Genomic DNA, 17,723 nt, shown 5'->3' with positions numbered 1-17,723 from the left:
AAAGGCAAAGGAAAGTGACAGGCTACACGGTACAGGAACCCAAGATGTGAACAGTTCAGCCTGTCTGCTGGAGAAAGTACAGATCATAGATTTTTTTTCTCAAGTAAACAAAGATGTTACATTCTGAGTTTCACTTTTAGGACTTTCAAAAATCTTGTCTCCTCTCTACTCAAGAAAGTTTTGAGTGAGGGGAACAAGAACTCTACAATCCGACAAGAAAACAAGACAGCATTCATTACTTCCAATAATTGTTATTTCTCACAGCTTGAATGTAACAATTCACCCTTACCTCAACTTTGCTTCCCGGTTCATGATCTGCGGCAGCAAAGTAGACCACCTCCTGCACTTCATCCCTTGGCCGTGCAGAGTTCTTTCCAAACACCACCAGGCCATCTTTAGAACATGGAGGAAAGGCTACAAAACAGTAACTTGGGGGAGCTGCAGCCATCCTGGAAAAAAGGAGGAAAAAAATAGAAGCAGGGTTTGCTGAACTCCTAATTGCATGCATTGGACTATCATTCAGTCTACCGCTATCTGTTGTAGCTAAGAGACAATGCATTCCCTCTATCTGTCAGTTGATTTTGCAGTGATAATGGAAAAACAGGTCAGCTCAGAGGAAGCTTATCTGGATTTAATAAAAAGGAATTACAATCATTTTCAGACATTTTTCACCCAAGCCTTGTTAGGCCATAAAGAAGAGGAATAAAGGCAAGATGACTGTACCTTAATGAGTCTACTTAGTCCCCACAGAAAGGGAAAAAAAAAAAAGAGAGTTCTGCACCAGAGTTGTTCAGGAACATATGACCTAGATGTATTCTGCTGACTCAGACAAGTGTAGAGACACAGAATAATTTTAAATAATTTACTCTCTCTGTTCCCATGCAGTTTAAATTTTTTAAAAAGGAAAGAGAAAACATGTCTGAGGGATTTCAGAGGGAAGACAATGGCGTAACTAGAAACAGAACAAAGATAGATACAATTATATAAAAAACTGTCCATCAATTTATCTACTCAGATTAGAGGGAGACTGAAGCACTAATTGCACTTTATTTCCTCTGTGGTTTGTCTGCATTGCTGCTCTTTGCCTAAAGTTAATTGATTGCAGTTTATTTGTTTATGCAAGCTAATGTGAATAGTCTCTAAAATAAGTGTTTGCAATGACAATATATTAATAAAAAATGTAAACGGTTTCAGGACTACGACACTACTAAAGGTGGTCTTATGTACATGCCATATCTGACATTTTTTTCACGTTCAGAGAAACTTCGGTCACATACACCTACAGAATAAAAAAGTATCACATTTATTTATCACTTGTTAAAATAGCACTCAACACAAATGTCTAAGATATCTTCATAGATTTTATTGTTGCATCAGAAATTCCAGCCCCAAAATGAACAAATATGTTCCCTTTCTCCCTCCATGATATCCTGAAAAACTAAAAATATCTGCACGCATTTGGACTCCTTAGTAACAACCACTAAAATCAAAAGTTTTCCGTCAAAAGCTGGTAGTTTATTTGAAAGACAATGCTGTGGGCGGGGGTGTGTGCAAGGCTGGTTTTGATCATTAACTTAGACATCTTTCAAACCATTCAAATTTGACTATTTTTTTTTAAAGCAGTACCATTTAAGCATACACTTCTCACAGAATAGCAAGCTTTGAATATTAAACCAAAGAAAGAATGCCTTTTGGATAAAGGCTATAATCCATTAAGAGTTTGCCTATAGACTATGAACAGGTCACACTGATGCTCAACCTTGCAAAAAAACTTCAAGAGAAGGTGTATTAAAAGTGTCCTCTACCAACAAAGTGTGCAGTGATGAATTGTCTAGGGAACCCATACAACTTTTTCATTTAGGCAAGATTATACACAAGAATAATCAGCCAGCTGAGCTGCGTATGCATTAGGAAACAAACCAACTCCTTTATACAAGCCGAGTTTTGACCAGTGAGAAAGGTATAAACTGGAATGACTTCAGCTGATAAAATACACCCAGCAGAGGACACCTACCTGCAGACTTGCATATTGTGCCAGTAAGTCTTGGTACATTACCGGTTCTAGATGAGTGTTTTGCAGACAGACACCAAGACAAAGCCCCACTTCAACTGCCAGCTATCATTTGCAAGTCATGAGAGCATAAGTGATTAAACTGAAATACACCATGCAGAGCATTGCCTCATCACTAATGAAACCATTTAGTATTTTGTTATGAATTATTCTGAGTATGTACATTTCTTTTGCTGTGTTGGTGATGTCAACATAACTGCTTTCCAGCACCCTAAGAGTTCATATCTACCTTCAGGTAAGTCATCACTTAGTGCTCTAAATTTGTCTTCTGATGCCTTGCCAGACCAGCCAAAATCTTGAATAACTTGCAAGTTTACTGTGGATCTCAGTGTTCAAAATAAATATTTTCTTTATTCTAAACACAAACTAAATGGATTTATTTGATCTACACAGGGCAGCAGAAAGATCTTAGACATCCAACAGCCTAGAAAGAAAGGTTAAAGTGATACACAGTACTAATTTCTTCACATAAAGTTCTTCAACTTGCATACCAAACATATTGACAGGTGGGCCTAAAAGGATGGGAAGAAATGCTTCAGCACTGTGCTACTGAATGAATTGGGAGGTACGTGAGGCAGACTTTTACATACCTACAGACTGAGTCCTAAGTCCTCCTTGGAACAAAGCAGGCTCATTTGTATTTGTGAGGTTTTTGATTCTTCCCTTTAAATATACCAACAGCTACTGAATGAAAAACAAATTGCCATTTTGGTACCACTTTTAAAACATGAAAGTATGAGTAAACTACTCAATAACTAGAGTTCACTTGAACACACACTGTATTTTATACAGGGGGGTATGTAACAGTTCAACACTGCAAGCTGAATGTTACAAGCTCGTACTGAAAACATGATTGTTGTGAGAACTGGCACAGCGGATTGTAAATTGCATTTCTAGAGAATGAAGCTAGCTAGCAGCCTACTACAGTTTAAATCTACTTAGTTTGCTAGGTAGCAATTTTTCCTAGAACCTTGTTTGGTTAATTTTAAATATGGCAAGGATGGCATTTTCTCAGATACACCGACAACCTACGTTTGTTCAGAACACTACTGAACTTTGTCTTCCTCCATCATGTAACTAAAGCAGTCTGTTAACAGCTTCCTAAGCAGGACTTTTCTACTTGACTACTTCATTTTCCTTTTTCCTTGATTCAACTTCAGGTTGTCCTCATTCTCATTTTCAGGCATTTGCCACCTCTTTGCCCTCTCACAAGATACTATCCTGACTCTATACCATACAGCATCTATGGGAGGAACAGAATACTCCTCCTTCACAGTACCTCTGATACATTGCACTAACTTACAAAACCACCTACTGTTAATCCCTAGTCCTTTTTTTTTTTTTTTTTTCCCACAAATCATCTGCTCCTTCAATGACAGGCAATCCTGAAAATGTTAGAAAACACTGGAAATGACTGCAAATAAATCTCAAGGAACACCGTTGCACATTCACAGCCAGAGTTTTTTAGCCTGGAGCACGTTAGCATACAGGCCTGATTTTCTCAACAGATCATACCTCACACCTACGTTTTGGTGTAGACAGAGGTAAACCTACACTGTATGTCAACAAGCCCTAGATTTCATTGCAGAATGTTACACTCATGAATGGGTGACTGCAAGTTAAGAGAAACAGGGACCATATACCCTGTATTGGGCTATACCCAAAACCACTCAGGATATGAAAGCACTAGAAATAGACAAAAAGCTGTACATCATGCTATGCCACTACATAATAACTGCTGTGGTTTTGGGCAGTTAACAGGCATCACACCTGGGTGACCTAGAATCACGGTGGGCACAAAGATTGGAAAAGCAGTTCTGAGCGACAGTCACAAGGTAACATATTCCACTTGCTATCTTTTTATTTGACAAATATGTTCTACAGCACAGATGCAATATTGCACATAGTCATATTTTTTCCAGAGTCTTCTGGTCACTATAGTACTTAGCTTAATTTGTGTTCTGACACTATGAAAAAGCTTTGTTTAACAAGTTCCTTTATTAAGATCTTCTCTGTGATAAATTTCATGTAGAGACTGTCAAACCAAATTAATTCTATGAATGAATCACCATTACAGTCAATGCTAAAACAGATGAGCTCCTAAGTACTTCGATGCAGAAAGAAAGGAGTAACATCTACTGGGCAATGTCTGTCTCCAAACATCACGATGTGAAACAACAGGTATGACAATTTTCAGGGTTTTATAAACACGTCTGAACATCCCTATACTCCTGAAATAGAGTGAACATATTGCCTACCTCCATGTCAAGAAAATTAACCCATAAATCTTGACAGACATGAAATAGTGATCTTGAGGTTGAAAATATCAAGATGTGGAACATTTCACTCTACAGTATTCTTCATTTCACAGTATGAGGATCTTACACATAATAATGTGTGCTAAGAGGGGCCATACATTCTAATTGGAACAATGTGCACTATTTGCATCAAAATTTGTCCACTATGAGACTTTCAAGTGTTGTCAACGAGGAATAAAACTGTTATTCGTTAAGTCTATACATAAAGGTTGTGACAACCTAATGAAAGCTTCATTTAGATGTCATTTTTCACTTATAAAAAAAGGAATAGACAAGTAATACTATGATAGGAACTGACACACGGGACGGATTGCAGTATCCCGTCCTCCCCTCACAAACACATGACTGTCAGAGACTGAAGCCACGCTCCTAGGAAAACAGGCACGGGCGTCAATTATTCAGCGTGTCTTGGAGCCTTGCCCCTAACCCAGGAAAACTGAAATAGCGATGTACCAACAACAAAGCTTTGCAAGCCAGAGTTCAAACCAGAGAAAGGAAGATTTTCATACTGACTTGCTCAAGACTTGTTGTTTTCCAGAATAACTCTGTACTGCTTCTCTGAAAGCTGTGATTTGGTACTGAAATAATCCTTTCTAAATTTCAAGAATTTGACTGCTACAATAAAATTACTTCTCAGAAGGATAACTTCAGCCTCCCATATCAAATAGATAAACTCTTTTCAAGTTAACTTATTTTCCTTGTTTGTGAAAATACCTTGAAGACATTAAGCATGAAGTAATTACTAGTTTAACAGAGTTCCAAACTACATGAAAGCTGGGTTGCCAACAGTAACTTTCATAGCCGCTATGTCTTATTTATTAAAAAAAATACTAAAAGCAGAAATCCAATATTATGAACTATTAGGTTTTGAAGCTCTTCTAATAACTTATTGTTCAAGCAATTCCAAAGCTTATTTCTAACACTGTAAAACTGCTTTTGCCAATAGTAAGTTCTTTTCTGTCTTTTATTTCAATTGTAAAACCAAACAATAGGCTTATAATGAAAGTGCAGCACTCACTAGGAAGCAGTAGGCAATAAAAAAGGATTAGTATGAGAAAACATGGTCCAAAAAAGGGTTTGTCTTGAAATTTAACTCATGCTTAGAGAACGGAACCAGTATTTGCTCTTCACACTTTTAAAACTGCTGCTAACTCAACACCCTGCAACTCTATCTCTTGAAAAGTTAAAGATGCTCCTAAAATAACACGCAAAACCCCTTTGGTTTTAATACAAGCTTGGTTAGCTGAGGTTTCTGAAATGTTAATTAAGATTTATTGTCAAATGTTAATTAAGATTTACACTAAATGAAAAAAAATCTGAGGTAGCTATTCCTACATGTAGAGCTCCTCCTTTCCTGACAAGGCACTGTTTAGGACCTGTTAAGTGATGCACATGTACAAACAGTTCTGCCCTTAGTACTCTGCAAATTTTTTGTTTTCTGCACCAATACAGCCTCTTGCCTAAAAAATTAACACCCAGTCACCACCATGTAAAGGAACACCAGACTAGTAAAAAACATTACATGAGAAGTCAGCTACCACCATTACAGCTCCTCTTCACAAGAAATCAACACTCAAGTACACATTAAGGAAACAAAGTCCAGTGAGACCAAGTGGGCAGCACTGACAACAGAAAATAATTTGCCTCATGTTACTATGAGCAGAATTTACCTGTAAAATTTGCCTTGTATTGATAAGATTTGACTCATGATTTTCGCAAAACTTCAGCTTGATCAAGTCAAACCTTCACCTAGAAGCATAACTGCTGAATTCATTCCTCAGCATAGCTATGCTAGCAAGTCTTCCAGAATGGATGGAACCATGAAAACACTTTGCTTTCATTAAGCTTAGTGAGGCTGCATAGATACATCACACAAACTCATCTTCCAAACATTTTCTAAGTTTGTCTTCAAGAGTTTTGTTGGTGTAACTGTTGAGCTTTCTGAAAGACAGACATAACCAAAGTGTTGTACAAGGAAAAGTCTAGAGCTCTCCTAACCCCCAGTCTTTCTTTTCAGTTGTGATTGTCCTAGATAACCTATTATTAATGCTGGTGATAATCAACATCACGGTGTTGGTGTCCACAAAACCAAGGGCAGGACGTTTAACACTGGGGTTTCATCTCAGACCTCCACAGCAGTTTGCTCAGAACACCAGTTTTACTGATCACATGGCCTAATTTCTCCACCTTCACTTGCATGGTGTCTTCAAATTAAAAAAAAGATCTGGAACAGGTGCTTTGAGTACTAGAAACACAGAGGCTTCTAAATTCCTTGCTGGTACTTTCTGAGTACATCTTGGTGATTAGGAGGGCAACAAAGCTGGTAAGGGGCCTAGAGCACAAGTCTGATGTAGAGCAGCTGAGGGAACTGGGCTGTTTAGCCTGGAGAAAAGGAGGCTCAGGGGAGACCTTATCGCTGTCTACAACTACCTGAGAGGAGGTTGTAGCATGGAGGGTGTTGGTCTCTTCTCCCAAATAACAAGCAATAGGACAAGAGGAAATGGCCCCAAGTTGTGTCAGAGGAGGTTCAGATTGGATGTTAGGAAAAATTTCTTCACAGAAAAGGGTTGTCAGGCACTGGAACAGGCTGCCCAAGGAAGTGGCTGAGTCACCATCCCTGGAGGGGTTTAAAAGATGCATAGATGAGGTTCTTAGAGACATAGTTCAGTGCTAGAGTTAGGTTAGGTTATGGTTGGACTTGATGATCTTGAGGATCTCTTCCAACCAAAATGATTCTATGATGACAGCATTTTCTTTAATATTTATACTGCAGAAGAGATTCGAGCTGTTTTTGAAGTCCAGAGAGCACATTAAACCTTTTACAAAAACACACAACTTGTTTCTATGTATCAAAGGATGACTGTTCCTCACTATATTTTTGGCTTTTACAAAACAGAAACCCAGCTGTGGTAATACTTCTGAACTATTTCAATAATGCTTAAAGAACTCAATAAATCTGTTTTCATTGCTACCAGAAAGGCTAAGTGACCCAACCTGCAAGAAACATTTACAATGGAAAACAGAGAGAGCATCTGAAAAAGGATCCTCAGATTTGGATCAAGACTGTCTCAGTAGGAAGGGAAGAATATATTGAATAGGCCACACATGATTTATTATTAACTCTTCCATATTTTTAATGAAGTGGCAGGAGAAAGGTCAGATACAACTGTGAAAACTTTGTTCAGGGTTTAGTTGTTGGTTTTGACCCTGTATTCTAACTTTCAAATTAAGATGTTTCCTGTGCCTGAGACAATCTTATATTTCCATTTACAAATCAAGCTTCATATCTTATGCACATAGAGACATGTGATCTCTGCATCCTGCAGAAAAGCAACATCTCCAAAAACAGAAATGAAAAGCAAAATTCATTCAGCTGCAGGCACAGAACAAAGACAGCAAACTGAAAGGCACAATAATATATTGTTCCCATCTTAGGAAACACTGAAAGGTTATTTTTTTAATTGACAATTTGGACAGTTTTAATGCATGACTTATCAGGAGAAAGGAAGGTTGCATTTATTAAGAATTTAGAAAGCAGAGACTGTTCCTGAATAGAAACCACAAAACCATGCCAGATCTCTGCGTCCTCACAGTTTGGACATTTCATTATTAGAGCTTACTTAAACTGTTCAACTCTTTCCTTACCACCAATGGATGATGATACCAATTTACCAATTGAAGGTGCCACACTCAACTTTGATTGAATCTGTCCATCTAGGCTGTGTCTGAGAAGATATCTAATAGGAGTTATCAGCAGCTGAAATTTAGCAAGCCATGCTCAACTCTCCTCTTTCTCTCCTTTTTTTCTTCCTCTTTTTTTTTTTTTTTTTTTTTGGTATATTAACAACATGTTGAAAATTTCTGAAGAATTTGCTCAAAATGAGCAGCATCTCAAATTTCTATTCAGAGATTTGGGATGGATGGTCATCTTCTCCAGTAAATATACTTTTATTTTTGAATTACGAGAAGTAGCAATTCCCTACACAGGCATAAAATCAAGTTGTACTTCAAAGCTTTCCTAAGCAGTACACCCCCTTTGGTCATTTAACAGAGCAAATGCATAATAACCCTGGAAGGAACTGAAAATATTTCTGCTGCTGTATGTAGGAAAATTTGAAATATTCCTGGCAACAGCTGCCAGATTTCTTAAGAATGTCTAACAAATTAGATAGTGGCCATCAAATGAGCATGGTAAAACTCTTCCGCATTTAAAGTCCTAACTAATGGTAAGATATCAGCTGTTGAAAAAGTTTACAGTCCCCTGATGCATTGGTTCTGTTTTTATTGTCTAATACATCCCTGCGCAACCTTCCAAAGTACGCATCTTCGAAAAGATAGGATCTTATTTTTTGCCTCAAGTAATCTGTATTATGTTAATGAAAACATAGTTCTATTTAAAAAAAAAAAAAAAAAAAAAAAAATCAGGGTCAGTCATCCAGAGACAACAGATTTCAATCTCATTTCCATCACAGGCTGTGCATACAAGTCAAATTCTTTATTTATACAGCCTTTTCACTGAGTGGATGTCACTGCACTTAATTAAGTCCCAAGCAGCGACAGAACTCTATTCCTTTTATAGCTGCAATACCAGCCTGCAGTCTAAGTCATTTTTCTAACACTCTCCATTTCATAGAGAAGCACCTGCTTTTCCTGCTTCTGTCACTGAGGCAGCGATCACTGTCGGGAGCTGCTGGCATTTAAAGCATCTTTGTACAACACACAGCTTCACAACGAAAAGCTGCGAACTGCTGCATAATACTTAGCCATGCAGCTTTTCCTCCTTGCAAAGAGGCAGCACAATCCAGTTTGGCAGTTCAGTTGGATCTTGACTGTCCACCTCCACACATGACCAGCTAATGCACACTGACTGGTAGTCATTTCAAGTTAGCAACATGATTATGTTAACAAGGTGTAAACCAAAAAGCATCAAAGTATCTTGTTGGAAGTCTCAGTTTAGTTTAAAATATAACCTAAAACAACAGCAAGTGTAGTAATATTAGCAAAAGAGTTTTGTAAATGTTAGGATGTAACACAACACACTGTGGCAGAAACCAGCCATTTGGATACCTCACAGGGAGGCAGGTATGTAGGCAGCAATTCTGTGCAATTTCTCAATCTGCTTAATTTACAGAAAGGGGAAGGCAAATACACTACAGGGATAATGTCCAGCTTTGCAACTCTTCAAGTCCATAATAAATAAAGAAATTCTTACTGGAGGCTTCTAGCATAAACTAGCACATTTCCCACATGCAAGCTGCGTAAAGCATCCATGGCTGACGACTTTTGAAGGCAAGATTCAGGCTAGACTCAGTACCCTTGACCAAAAAAGATCAAATTCAGTAAGACTAAACAAATGGAGCTTAATACATGTCCTATTTTACTACGAAAAAAAGTTACAAATGTCTTCCACAAAAGGAAGTTACCATAAAAAACTCTAAGCATCAGAAATACTTTTCTGGGGCAGACAAAGCCTACTCATATCAATATACAACCTCCATCCGCATTTGCCTCCATACAACACCTGTCTTTTTAGACTGTCTATATATGCTCTGGGATCTAAACTGGTTGGTAAAATTCACAGCACTATAAATGTTTTAAGTTAACTTCAGTCTTGATTCACCTCAAAGGAGCGGAAGTCCTGTGTTCATAGAGGTCAGCTTCCTAAATATGTATGACTGAGTATTTGTTTTGAGCTTTCTTTTTGTTTGGCTGGAGGCTTTAGGGTGCATATTACAAACAAACCAGCATGCTTAGAGATTCTTTAAATCCCTAATTCTAAAACAGCTTTAGACCAATAGTTGAAACGGTAACAGTCTACAATCAATGAGTCACTCACTCCACTTCCCACGAGTTCATGTATCTTCTAAACTACTGAGTAAATTTAGCATACACAGATAGTTTGCATCACAGAATTTTCCAGGTGCACTGCAGCACTTGGCTTACTAAAGTTTCATATCTTACAGGTATGGATGGCTTTACTCAGTTCTAAGGATATTTTTCACAGGGACAGATTTATATATCTGTGTACTCATAAGATCTGGGCACTAACAAAGCTGTGTTCTGTTTGAGATGCTGGTTTAACATGATTTTTTTCCCCCTCTAATTACCAGTACTGGAGAAAATGTATTTAAAAAAAAAAAAAAGAAAATTAGGTTAATCATAGCCTCTAGTATTATTACAGTAGCACAGCGATCTCAGGTTTGCAGACTCTTGCAGGAGGATATGTCTTCTCATCAGCCTGCTCAAGTAAATGAAACCATCACGTATCTACCTGAGCGTAACAGTATGCTTAGAAACGCACACGAAGGCATCTAGATTTCAAGGTGACTAAACGAAAAGGCACCTTCAGAAAAAAAAATTAAAAAGATGAGGGAACACAACCCACACCGGGTCCTTAAAGAGCAGAAGGGAAAGCAGCAGCTAATACAGAGCAAAGCCAGGGAGGACAGAGATCGCGGAGCCCTGCTTCAAACTGGAAACACAGCCGGGGATGGCGTCTGCTGATGCCAGCCCCGAACACCAAGTCCCCTCCCGGCCGCGGGCTCCCCACCCGTACCACCGGGGCCCAGCTCCCGCCGGGCTCGCCGCCCCCGCGGGCCGGGGGAGGCCTGCGGGGCAGCCATGTTCCGCGGTGCCCGCAGCCCCCGCCCAGGGCGGCGCGGTGCCTCCCGCCGCCGCGGGAGCAGGTGCGCGGAGGCGCCGCAGGACATCGCTGCCGGGGGACAGCGCTCGCACCGACTCCGGGAAACTGGCTCTGTGCCGCCCTCCCCGCCGATCCGCCCCCCCCTCACCACCGCCGCCTCCCGCTGTTAACGGGGCGAGCCCCGCCGGGCAGGTCGCTGCCCGCAGCCCCCGCGCCCTCCCCCCCGCGCCGCGCGGTACCGCACCGGCCTGGCCTCACCGCTCAGAGGAGGCCGGGGAGATGCCGCCCTACCGCGCAGCGTTACCGGCGCCGTTACCGCACCTCAGCGCCTCCCGCTCCTCACCCCTCAGCCTGGCGGCGGCGGCCCCTACCGGTGGGAGCAGGCGCGACGCACGCAGCCGCCGCCGAACCGCTCCGCGCGGCGAGTCCCAGCCGGTGCGGCGGCGGAGGGCGCGGCGGTGCTGCGTCCCGCCACGCGTGGTGCAGCGCGCTTCGGCCGGCCCCTGTGCCCCCGCTCCCGGCGGGTCACCGCGGAGCTGGCCGGCTGCTCTGTTGGCACGACGGCTTTCCTCAGAGCCGTTCCTGCCCGTGCCCGGGGTCTTCCCGACACACCCTCTCAGCGAGGACACCGGTCCTGGCTCCTGGTAGCCGTCCTCAGCCCTCAGGGCCAGAGGTGGTGGCCGCCGGTCCCTTTCCAGTGCAGAGCTACAAAGATGATTAAGGGAGTGGAGCATCTCCCGTACGAGGAAAGGCTGAGGGAGCTGGGGCTCTTTAGCTTGGAGAAGAGACTGAGGGGTGACCTCATTAATGTTTAAAAATATGTAAAGGGTGAGTGTCACAAGGATGGAACCAGGCCCTTCTCGGTGACAACCAATGATAGGACAAGGGGCAATGGGTATAAATTGGAACACAGGGGGTTCCACTTAAATATGAGAAGAAACTTATTCTCAGTAAGGGTAACAGAACACTGGAACAGGCTGCCCAGGGGGGTTGTGGAGTCTCCTTCTCTGCAGACATTCAAAACCCACCTGGTCACATTCCTGTGTAACCTCATCTGGGTGTTCCTGCTCCAGCAGGGGGATTGGACTAGAAGATCTTTCAAGCTCCCTTCCAATCCCTAACATTCTGTGATTCTTAGGTGGGTGTGTGTACCCCCAAAGGCCTCACTGAGGCAGAGGTCACCAATGCGTGAGGATGTGAAAAGCGCCGAGAACAGGTGTCCATGTTCCCCGCGCATGGTGGAGAGTGGTGTGTGTGTCATCCCTCAGCCTCTTTTGGGGACCAATAAATGCTCCCCGCACATGAAATGCTGGAAGAGAAGGGGCTCGTGTTCAGTTTTAGTTATATAGTTGGATAGATAACTTGAGTTCCTTTGTCTCACACACAGGACAAGTCTAGAAAGTAAATCAAGTAATTTAAAATGTGGCTGCCTCATTAACCAGTCAAACCGACAGATGAGGAGTCCAACAGATTTTGCAAAGCTGAGGGGATGACCTCACGATCGGGGTCTTCTCCATAGGCTGCATGTGAAGCATCACAGCGGCTGCTGCCCCTCCAGGGGCTGAACCCCTGGGGACCTCTCAGCTCTCTGGGTGCAAGAGCACCAGCATCACGTGGCACCGACTGTCCCTTTCAGCCCCCGTGTATAGCACAGCGTGCCTTTGCCATGCTCTGTTTGCCAAACCCACCCAAATGAGGCTATGTTGTGCTCCATCCTCAACACGCAACCTGTGCCTCCACGGAGAGCTGAAAATTGTTCCACTGCTAGGTGTGACCATGCAGGTGCACGGCTACTCAGTTAAACAGCTCTGGTTTAGGAAAACAAACGTGGTTTGCTGGCGTGAGGCAGCACCTTTACGTTTCTATCTCAGTCTTCAAGGACGGGAACTTTGCTGCACGCTTCACCAGTGCCTGCCCCAGAGCAGATGCTTGATGTGGAGAAGGGACTGACAGATGTGTTAAAAGAAGGGAAGACTAAAAGAAAGCCAGGGAGGAGGTCAGAATGTTGAGGATGAGCCAGTAGGCGGAACAAAGGCCGTTTAAAACTAGAGCATTCCAGTGTAAGTGCAGGAAAAAAGCGAGGGCGTTATGTTGATGTAGCAGTGTGGAACCTGGGGAAGGCACAGGAAATACAGAAATCAGCTGTTGCAGAACTAATTACCTGAAAGTCCCCTGTCAGCATGACTTCCGTAGTGCTGCACAACTTGGTGGTGGGAGTTGGGTTCCTGAGGATATTTGCTTTTTTTCCCATTTCTCTTCAGGAGCCTAACTCATTAACATGGGCCAAGCCAGCCTAACATCTGCAGAATCAACTGACACAAAAAGTACAGGACTACTAGTCCAAATTTCAGTTAGTACTACATGTCGTGCACTCCTGCAACACAGGAATCGAGAGACTTAAATATCACACTGTTTATTAGATCAGCCAGACAAAATCTGCATGTGGGACCCTACATTAAAAGAAAATGTAGAAGGTGGGATCTGCACCTTTTGAGCATGTGTCAGTTACCTGAATAGGGACTAATTTATAAATCATTATTTAGACTAGAAATAGATTAGAAAGCAGGGCTGATCATTAGCAACATGGAGCCCTTCTTACTCAAGGATCTTCCGTTACATATTTTAAGCAAGACTTTTGTTTTCCTCTGCTATCAGTTTGCTGTCATCAGAATTGTGGTTCAATGTGTTTTGCAAGAGAAAAGAGACTAGATATCCCCTGCTTAAAATAACTAACTGAAAGGTGATGTGAGTGACTGAAAATCTGAGGAATTTATACCAATTGAATTGTAACAGTTTCAGTTGAACAAACAAGCCAAATTCCTTGCTCTGGAGCTACATCAAGGAAGAACTGCATCATAGGCAACTTGCTGCTTAGAATCAGAAAGATAGCTGATGAAAAGAGCAGGTGCAATTTAAAAGGGGGTTTAAATTATATCCTATAACACACCACTTACATTGCCCATATTATGCTCACTTAGATGACTAAGTCTATTCTCTAATTGCACTGGAGATGATTATGGCTGAGTATAATCTACCTAAGAATTATTAGACTGTCTACAGAATTATTACATACTGGCAACAAAGAAATCTTCGAGGCTTCCTTTCTGCGTAAGCTGTCATAAACTGTGAAAAGCAGCAAGGATGAGCACTTAGAGAACAGTCCTGTGATTCAAGAGAGCCTGGGGTGTACGTCGGTCTGTCATAAGCTTGCTGCTTGGCTTTGGATAAATCTTGTAAACTTGTGGCAATTAAATTACCTCATACATGAAATGGGGAGAACATTTACTCACAGCTGCATCCTTGAAATCTTTGAATGGAGATTGCTGTGTAAAGAGAAAATACAAAATTATAATAATTAGGACGAAGCCACAATGCTTGTCTATTGATTATTTGCTCTTCATACTTAATAACATAACAGCAGAATTTATGGATATTAAAAAATATTTTTTTCTCCTGTAAGAGTTGAGTTTCCAATGGGATGCAATATCAAAGAAGGAGAGTGGGAAGGGCACACCTTTAGAAAAGTTAATTTCAAAGAAACTTTGTTCCATGTTTTATCTATGAAAGGAAGAGACCAAAAGGCACACACAGCAACATATAGCTTAAGTTAGTTTGGTTTTGTTCTTCTTTGAAGACCTCCTTAGTTGGAGATCAAAACCTATTCAGCAGAACTAGTACCCAAAATTCTCAAAGACATTGCAGCACTAAACTTTGATTCATCATTTCCAAAACACTTTACTCTGCAAATTCAAGACAGCAGCCATGCAGGCATGCAAGCAATGGGACTAGTTTTCTCAATAAATGATGTTTAGAAGGAGAGAAGCTGGCCTAATGCAGACTGTAAAAAAGGAACATCTTACTGTTGAAATTACATTAAAAATGTACTATGATAGATTTTGGTGAAAAGATAGTGCAGCCAAGAAAGCCCTTTTGTTGGTATTATTTTTTGTTATTTTGAGCCACCATCTTTGTCTTGTTCTCTCTGGTGGGGCACTGATTTTGAGTACATAAAAATCAGAGGAACTGTACAGTTGTACAGAAGAAATGTACCTGGTTGCTGCTAAGTCAGAATTCTAAACCTATACCCATAAGGGCGTCCCACTAAAGGTAAATGATTACCCTTACAGTGAGTTACAGGAGCAAAAAACTTCTTACATACAGAAGAGTTAGTAACATTGAAAAACCCCAGGAACCCTAAGATAATAATTACCCCATAGGCCAGTAAATTCAGCTGATGTTGTAGAACAGATCTAAAGAGCAAAAAGTGTCAATGGTACTTGGGTGTTTTGAGTTTTTAATATAGTCAGGAGAGTGGAACAGAGAGTTGAGAGCACTTCTCCCACACTACAGGTGGCTTCACTCATAACAAAGAAAGAGGGTGGCAGGTGCAATATTCTGATGTGAAGCAAAGATGTCACCTGCTGGGCTCAGTGAATGAAACAAAAATGATGTAAGAAATCCTGGCTGCAGCCCCTTTTATCCAATTATACCATTGAAGACTGATCTGTGTCAATGGCTGCAGCTGTACATGAGATGTCATTGTAGGCACAATGGCAGGCTTAGATGCCAGGCTCTTACTTATGCACCACAGAAGGTGATCCATTTCTCCATTGCACAAGTGACATAACAGAACACAACTGCTTAGTTAGTGTCACAGGGACAGAAGACAGTGAGTGACAAGGACTCTCATGCTGCAGTTACCCTCAGTGTCTAGAAACCTGGCAGTTACGGCACTGAACCACACAACTAAGCTGCTGCGTTGTCCGTTTAGAAAGGTTGCTTTCTTCTGAAGTAATGATTTATCAAAAAAAGTGTTAGTCTCTTGCTTTGTTTTCATAAATTTTATCATTTTGCTTTAATTTTATGATAACCCGTGACAGGATACTTATTTTCATAACTCTAAAAAGTATTGCAAGACACATTTATTATTATTGGCTTACAAAGTCCATGAGCCTGGAGCTTTTGTAGTGTGTTAGAACGGCACCTGTAACAATGAAGCTAAAATACTTGACAATAGCTTAAGACTCATAATAATATGAGGGTAGAAGAAGGAAATCTGTCATCCTAAGAAGATAAGCCAGTAGTGAAAACAAGGAAGCAGAAAAAACAGATACAACATCATTGCTTTCTTATGCAATGATCCTGTTTAATCTTCGTGTATACTTTCATTCTTATGATGCTGCCTGTACAGAAATGTGCTATATAGTTACCCTTATTACAATTATATTAAAATTCAAATTTTTTTGAGCTTAGCATTATTCATAAAATTTCAACAGCTTGAACAAAAATTCATAAGATAAAACAGTTCTGGTGTTACGCAGGTGATACAGGAGTTCACCAAAGTGACTGCATACCTGAAGCAGCTTTACATCGTATTTTAGTGTGTCATGTCTGAATAATCTACATGTAAATTGCTGCAAATTAAATCACAGCACTTAGAGAAAAGATGGGACAGTAACATAAGGGACAACAAATGCCACTACATGGTTTCTCAGCCATCTGGTGCAGTGCAAATAGCATTCCGTCAGGGGAGGTGCAGTCTTCTGGTTAGTTACCAGAGCAACAGGTTTGCTGAGTACACTTAAAAAGTTATGCATGTGTCAGCAACCTTTTTTCTCCTCCCATACACATCATATGCTGGGGGCTTGCTAGGCTATGTATGTTTTTACTGTAGCATTTTCCATTATTATTATTTTCGGGGGAATTAAAACTTGGATGGTCTTCTTTTTTGATTGTGTGTGTGGGGTTTTTTGTGTGTGTTTTTTTTGTTTTTGTTTTTGTTTGGGTTTTTTTATTTCTCTGTTTTGGTTTGGGGGCTTTTTGGTTTAGTTGGGTTTTTTTGTTTTGTTTCTTTTTGGGTTTTTTAATGCTACTTTAAAGAGTCCAGACTCTCAAAATAAACCTCAATCATTAAGTCATTTTCCTCATACACAGAAGTGGTAGATAGCTGTAAGTGGGAAGGGACCTCTGATAACAGAAATACTTTAAAATAAAAGAGACATAAAACGAAGAAGTCCTTTTGGTCCCAGTACTTCCAAAAGGATTTTAAAAAGTATCCACAACTGGGTATCTCTTTCTCATAAAGAGCCTGCATTTGCCTAAATGGCCTTGCTCATAATGTACAACTGAAAAATAGTAGTTAATAGGAAATGGGAAAAATAACCATGTTGATTGCCTGTTATTCCTTGTGTACATATTTTATTAATAACAAAGAAGTGTCAACAATAAGTTACCCAGGAGTTTTTACACTTCTTAGTATTGGCTGTGGGTATTGGTCAAGGAAAACTGGGTGGTTTGGGGAGCTGTTCTCCTGCCTTTCTATTTTCTCTCCTATTTTCTCCCATTCAGCATGAGGGCTGCTGGTGTTTTCTCTAAGCCTGCCCTTCAATGTACCCCTGAGCAGAGCTGCAACCACACATGCCCGTGGTGCCCACCCAAGAAGCGAGGTGTGGAGGTTCAAAGCCAGCAGAGGCCTGGCAGAGCTTCTTAATGAGTGTCCTACAGCCCACCCCAGCAGCCTGCCTTCACACAGCCCCTCTGCTGCGCGCACGGCTGGCTGGGGCTGTGAAAGGGTGCCACAGGGAGCTGGATTTGGCACAGGTTAGCAATAACAAGGTCTGGTACCAAATGAATAGGAGCATTGGCCATTTCTGCTCCGTCTGCACTCCTGCTGCACTTTGTGCTCACATGT

General features: G+C 41.2%; 1 protein-coding gene across 5 annotated transcripts in view; it reads right to left on the bottom strand.

The window, feature by feature from the left end:
- Positions 1-11,377, bottom strand: part of SCRN1 (secernin 1) — a 38,998-nt gene extending 27,621 nt beyond the window's left edge. For 3 of the 5 annotated variants that reach the window (XM_082045828.1, XM_082045830.1, XM_082045831.1), the window contains exons 1-2: positions 11,291-11,371; positions 290-449 (exon numbers count right to left, since the gene is read on the bottom strand). In XM_082045828.1, coding sequence (XP_081901954.1) covers positions 290-448 — 159 coding nt within the window. In that variant the 5' untranslated portion in view covers position 449; positions 11,291-11,371. Of the gene's footprint in view, positions 1-289; positions 450-11,290 lie in introns of all 5 variants that reach the window. The other 2 variants (XM_082045832.1, XM_082045829.1) reach the window with 2 other exon arrangements.
- Positions 11,378-17,723: the final 6,346 nt, after the last annotated feature.

This window comes from Streptopelia decaocto (assembly GCF_964273445.1).
Source record: "Streptopelia decaocto genome assembly, chromosome: 2".
NCBI classification, from domain to species: Eukaryota; Metazoa; Chordata; class Aves; order Columbiformes; family Columbidae; genus Streptopelia; species Streptopelia decaocto.
This window is presented reverse-complemented; position numbering and strand designations above follow the sequence as displayed.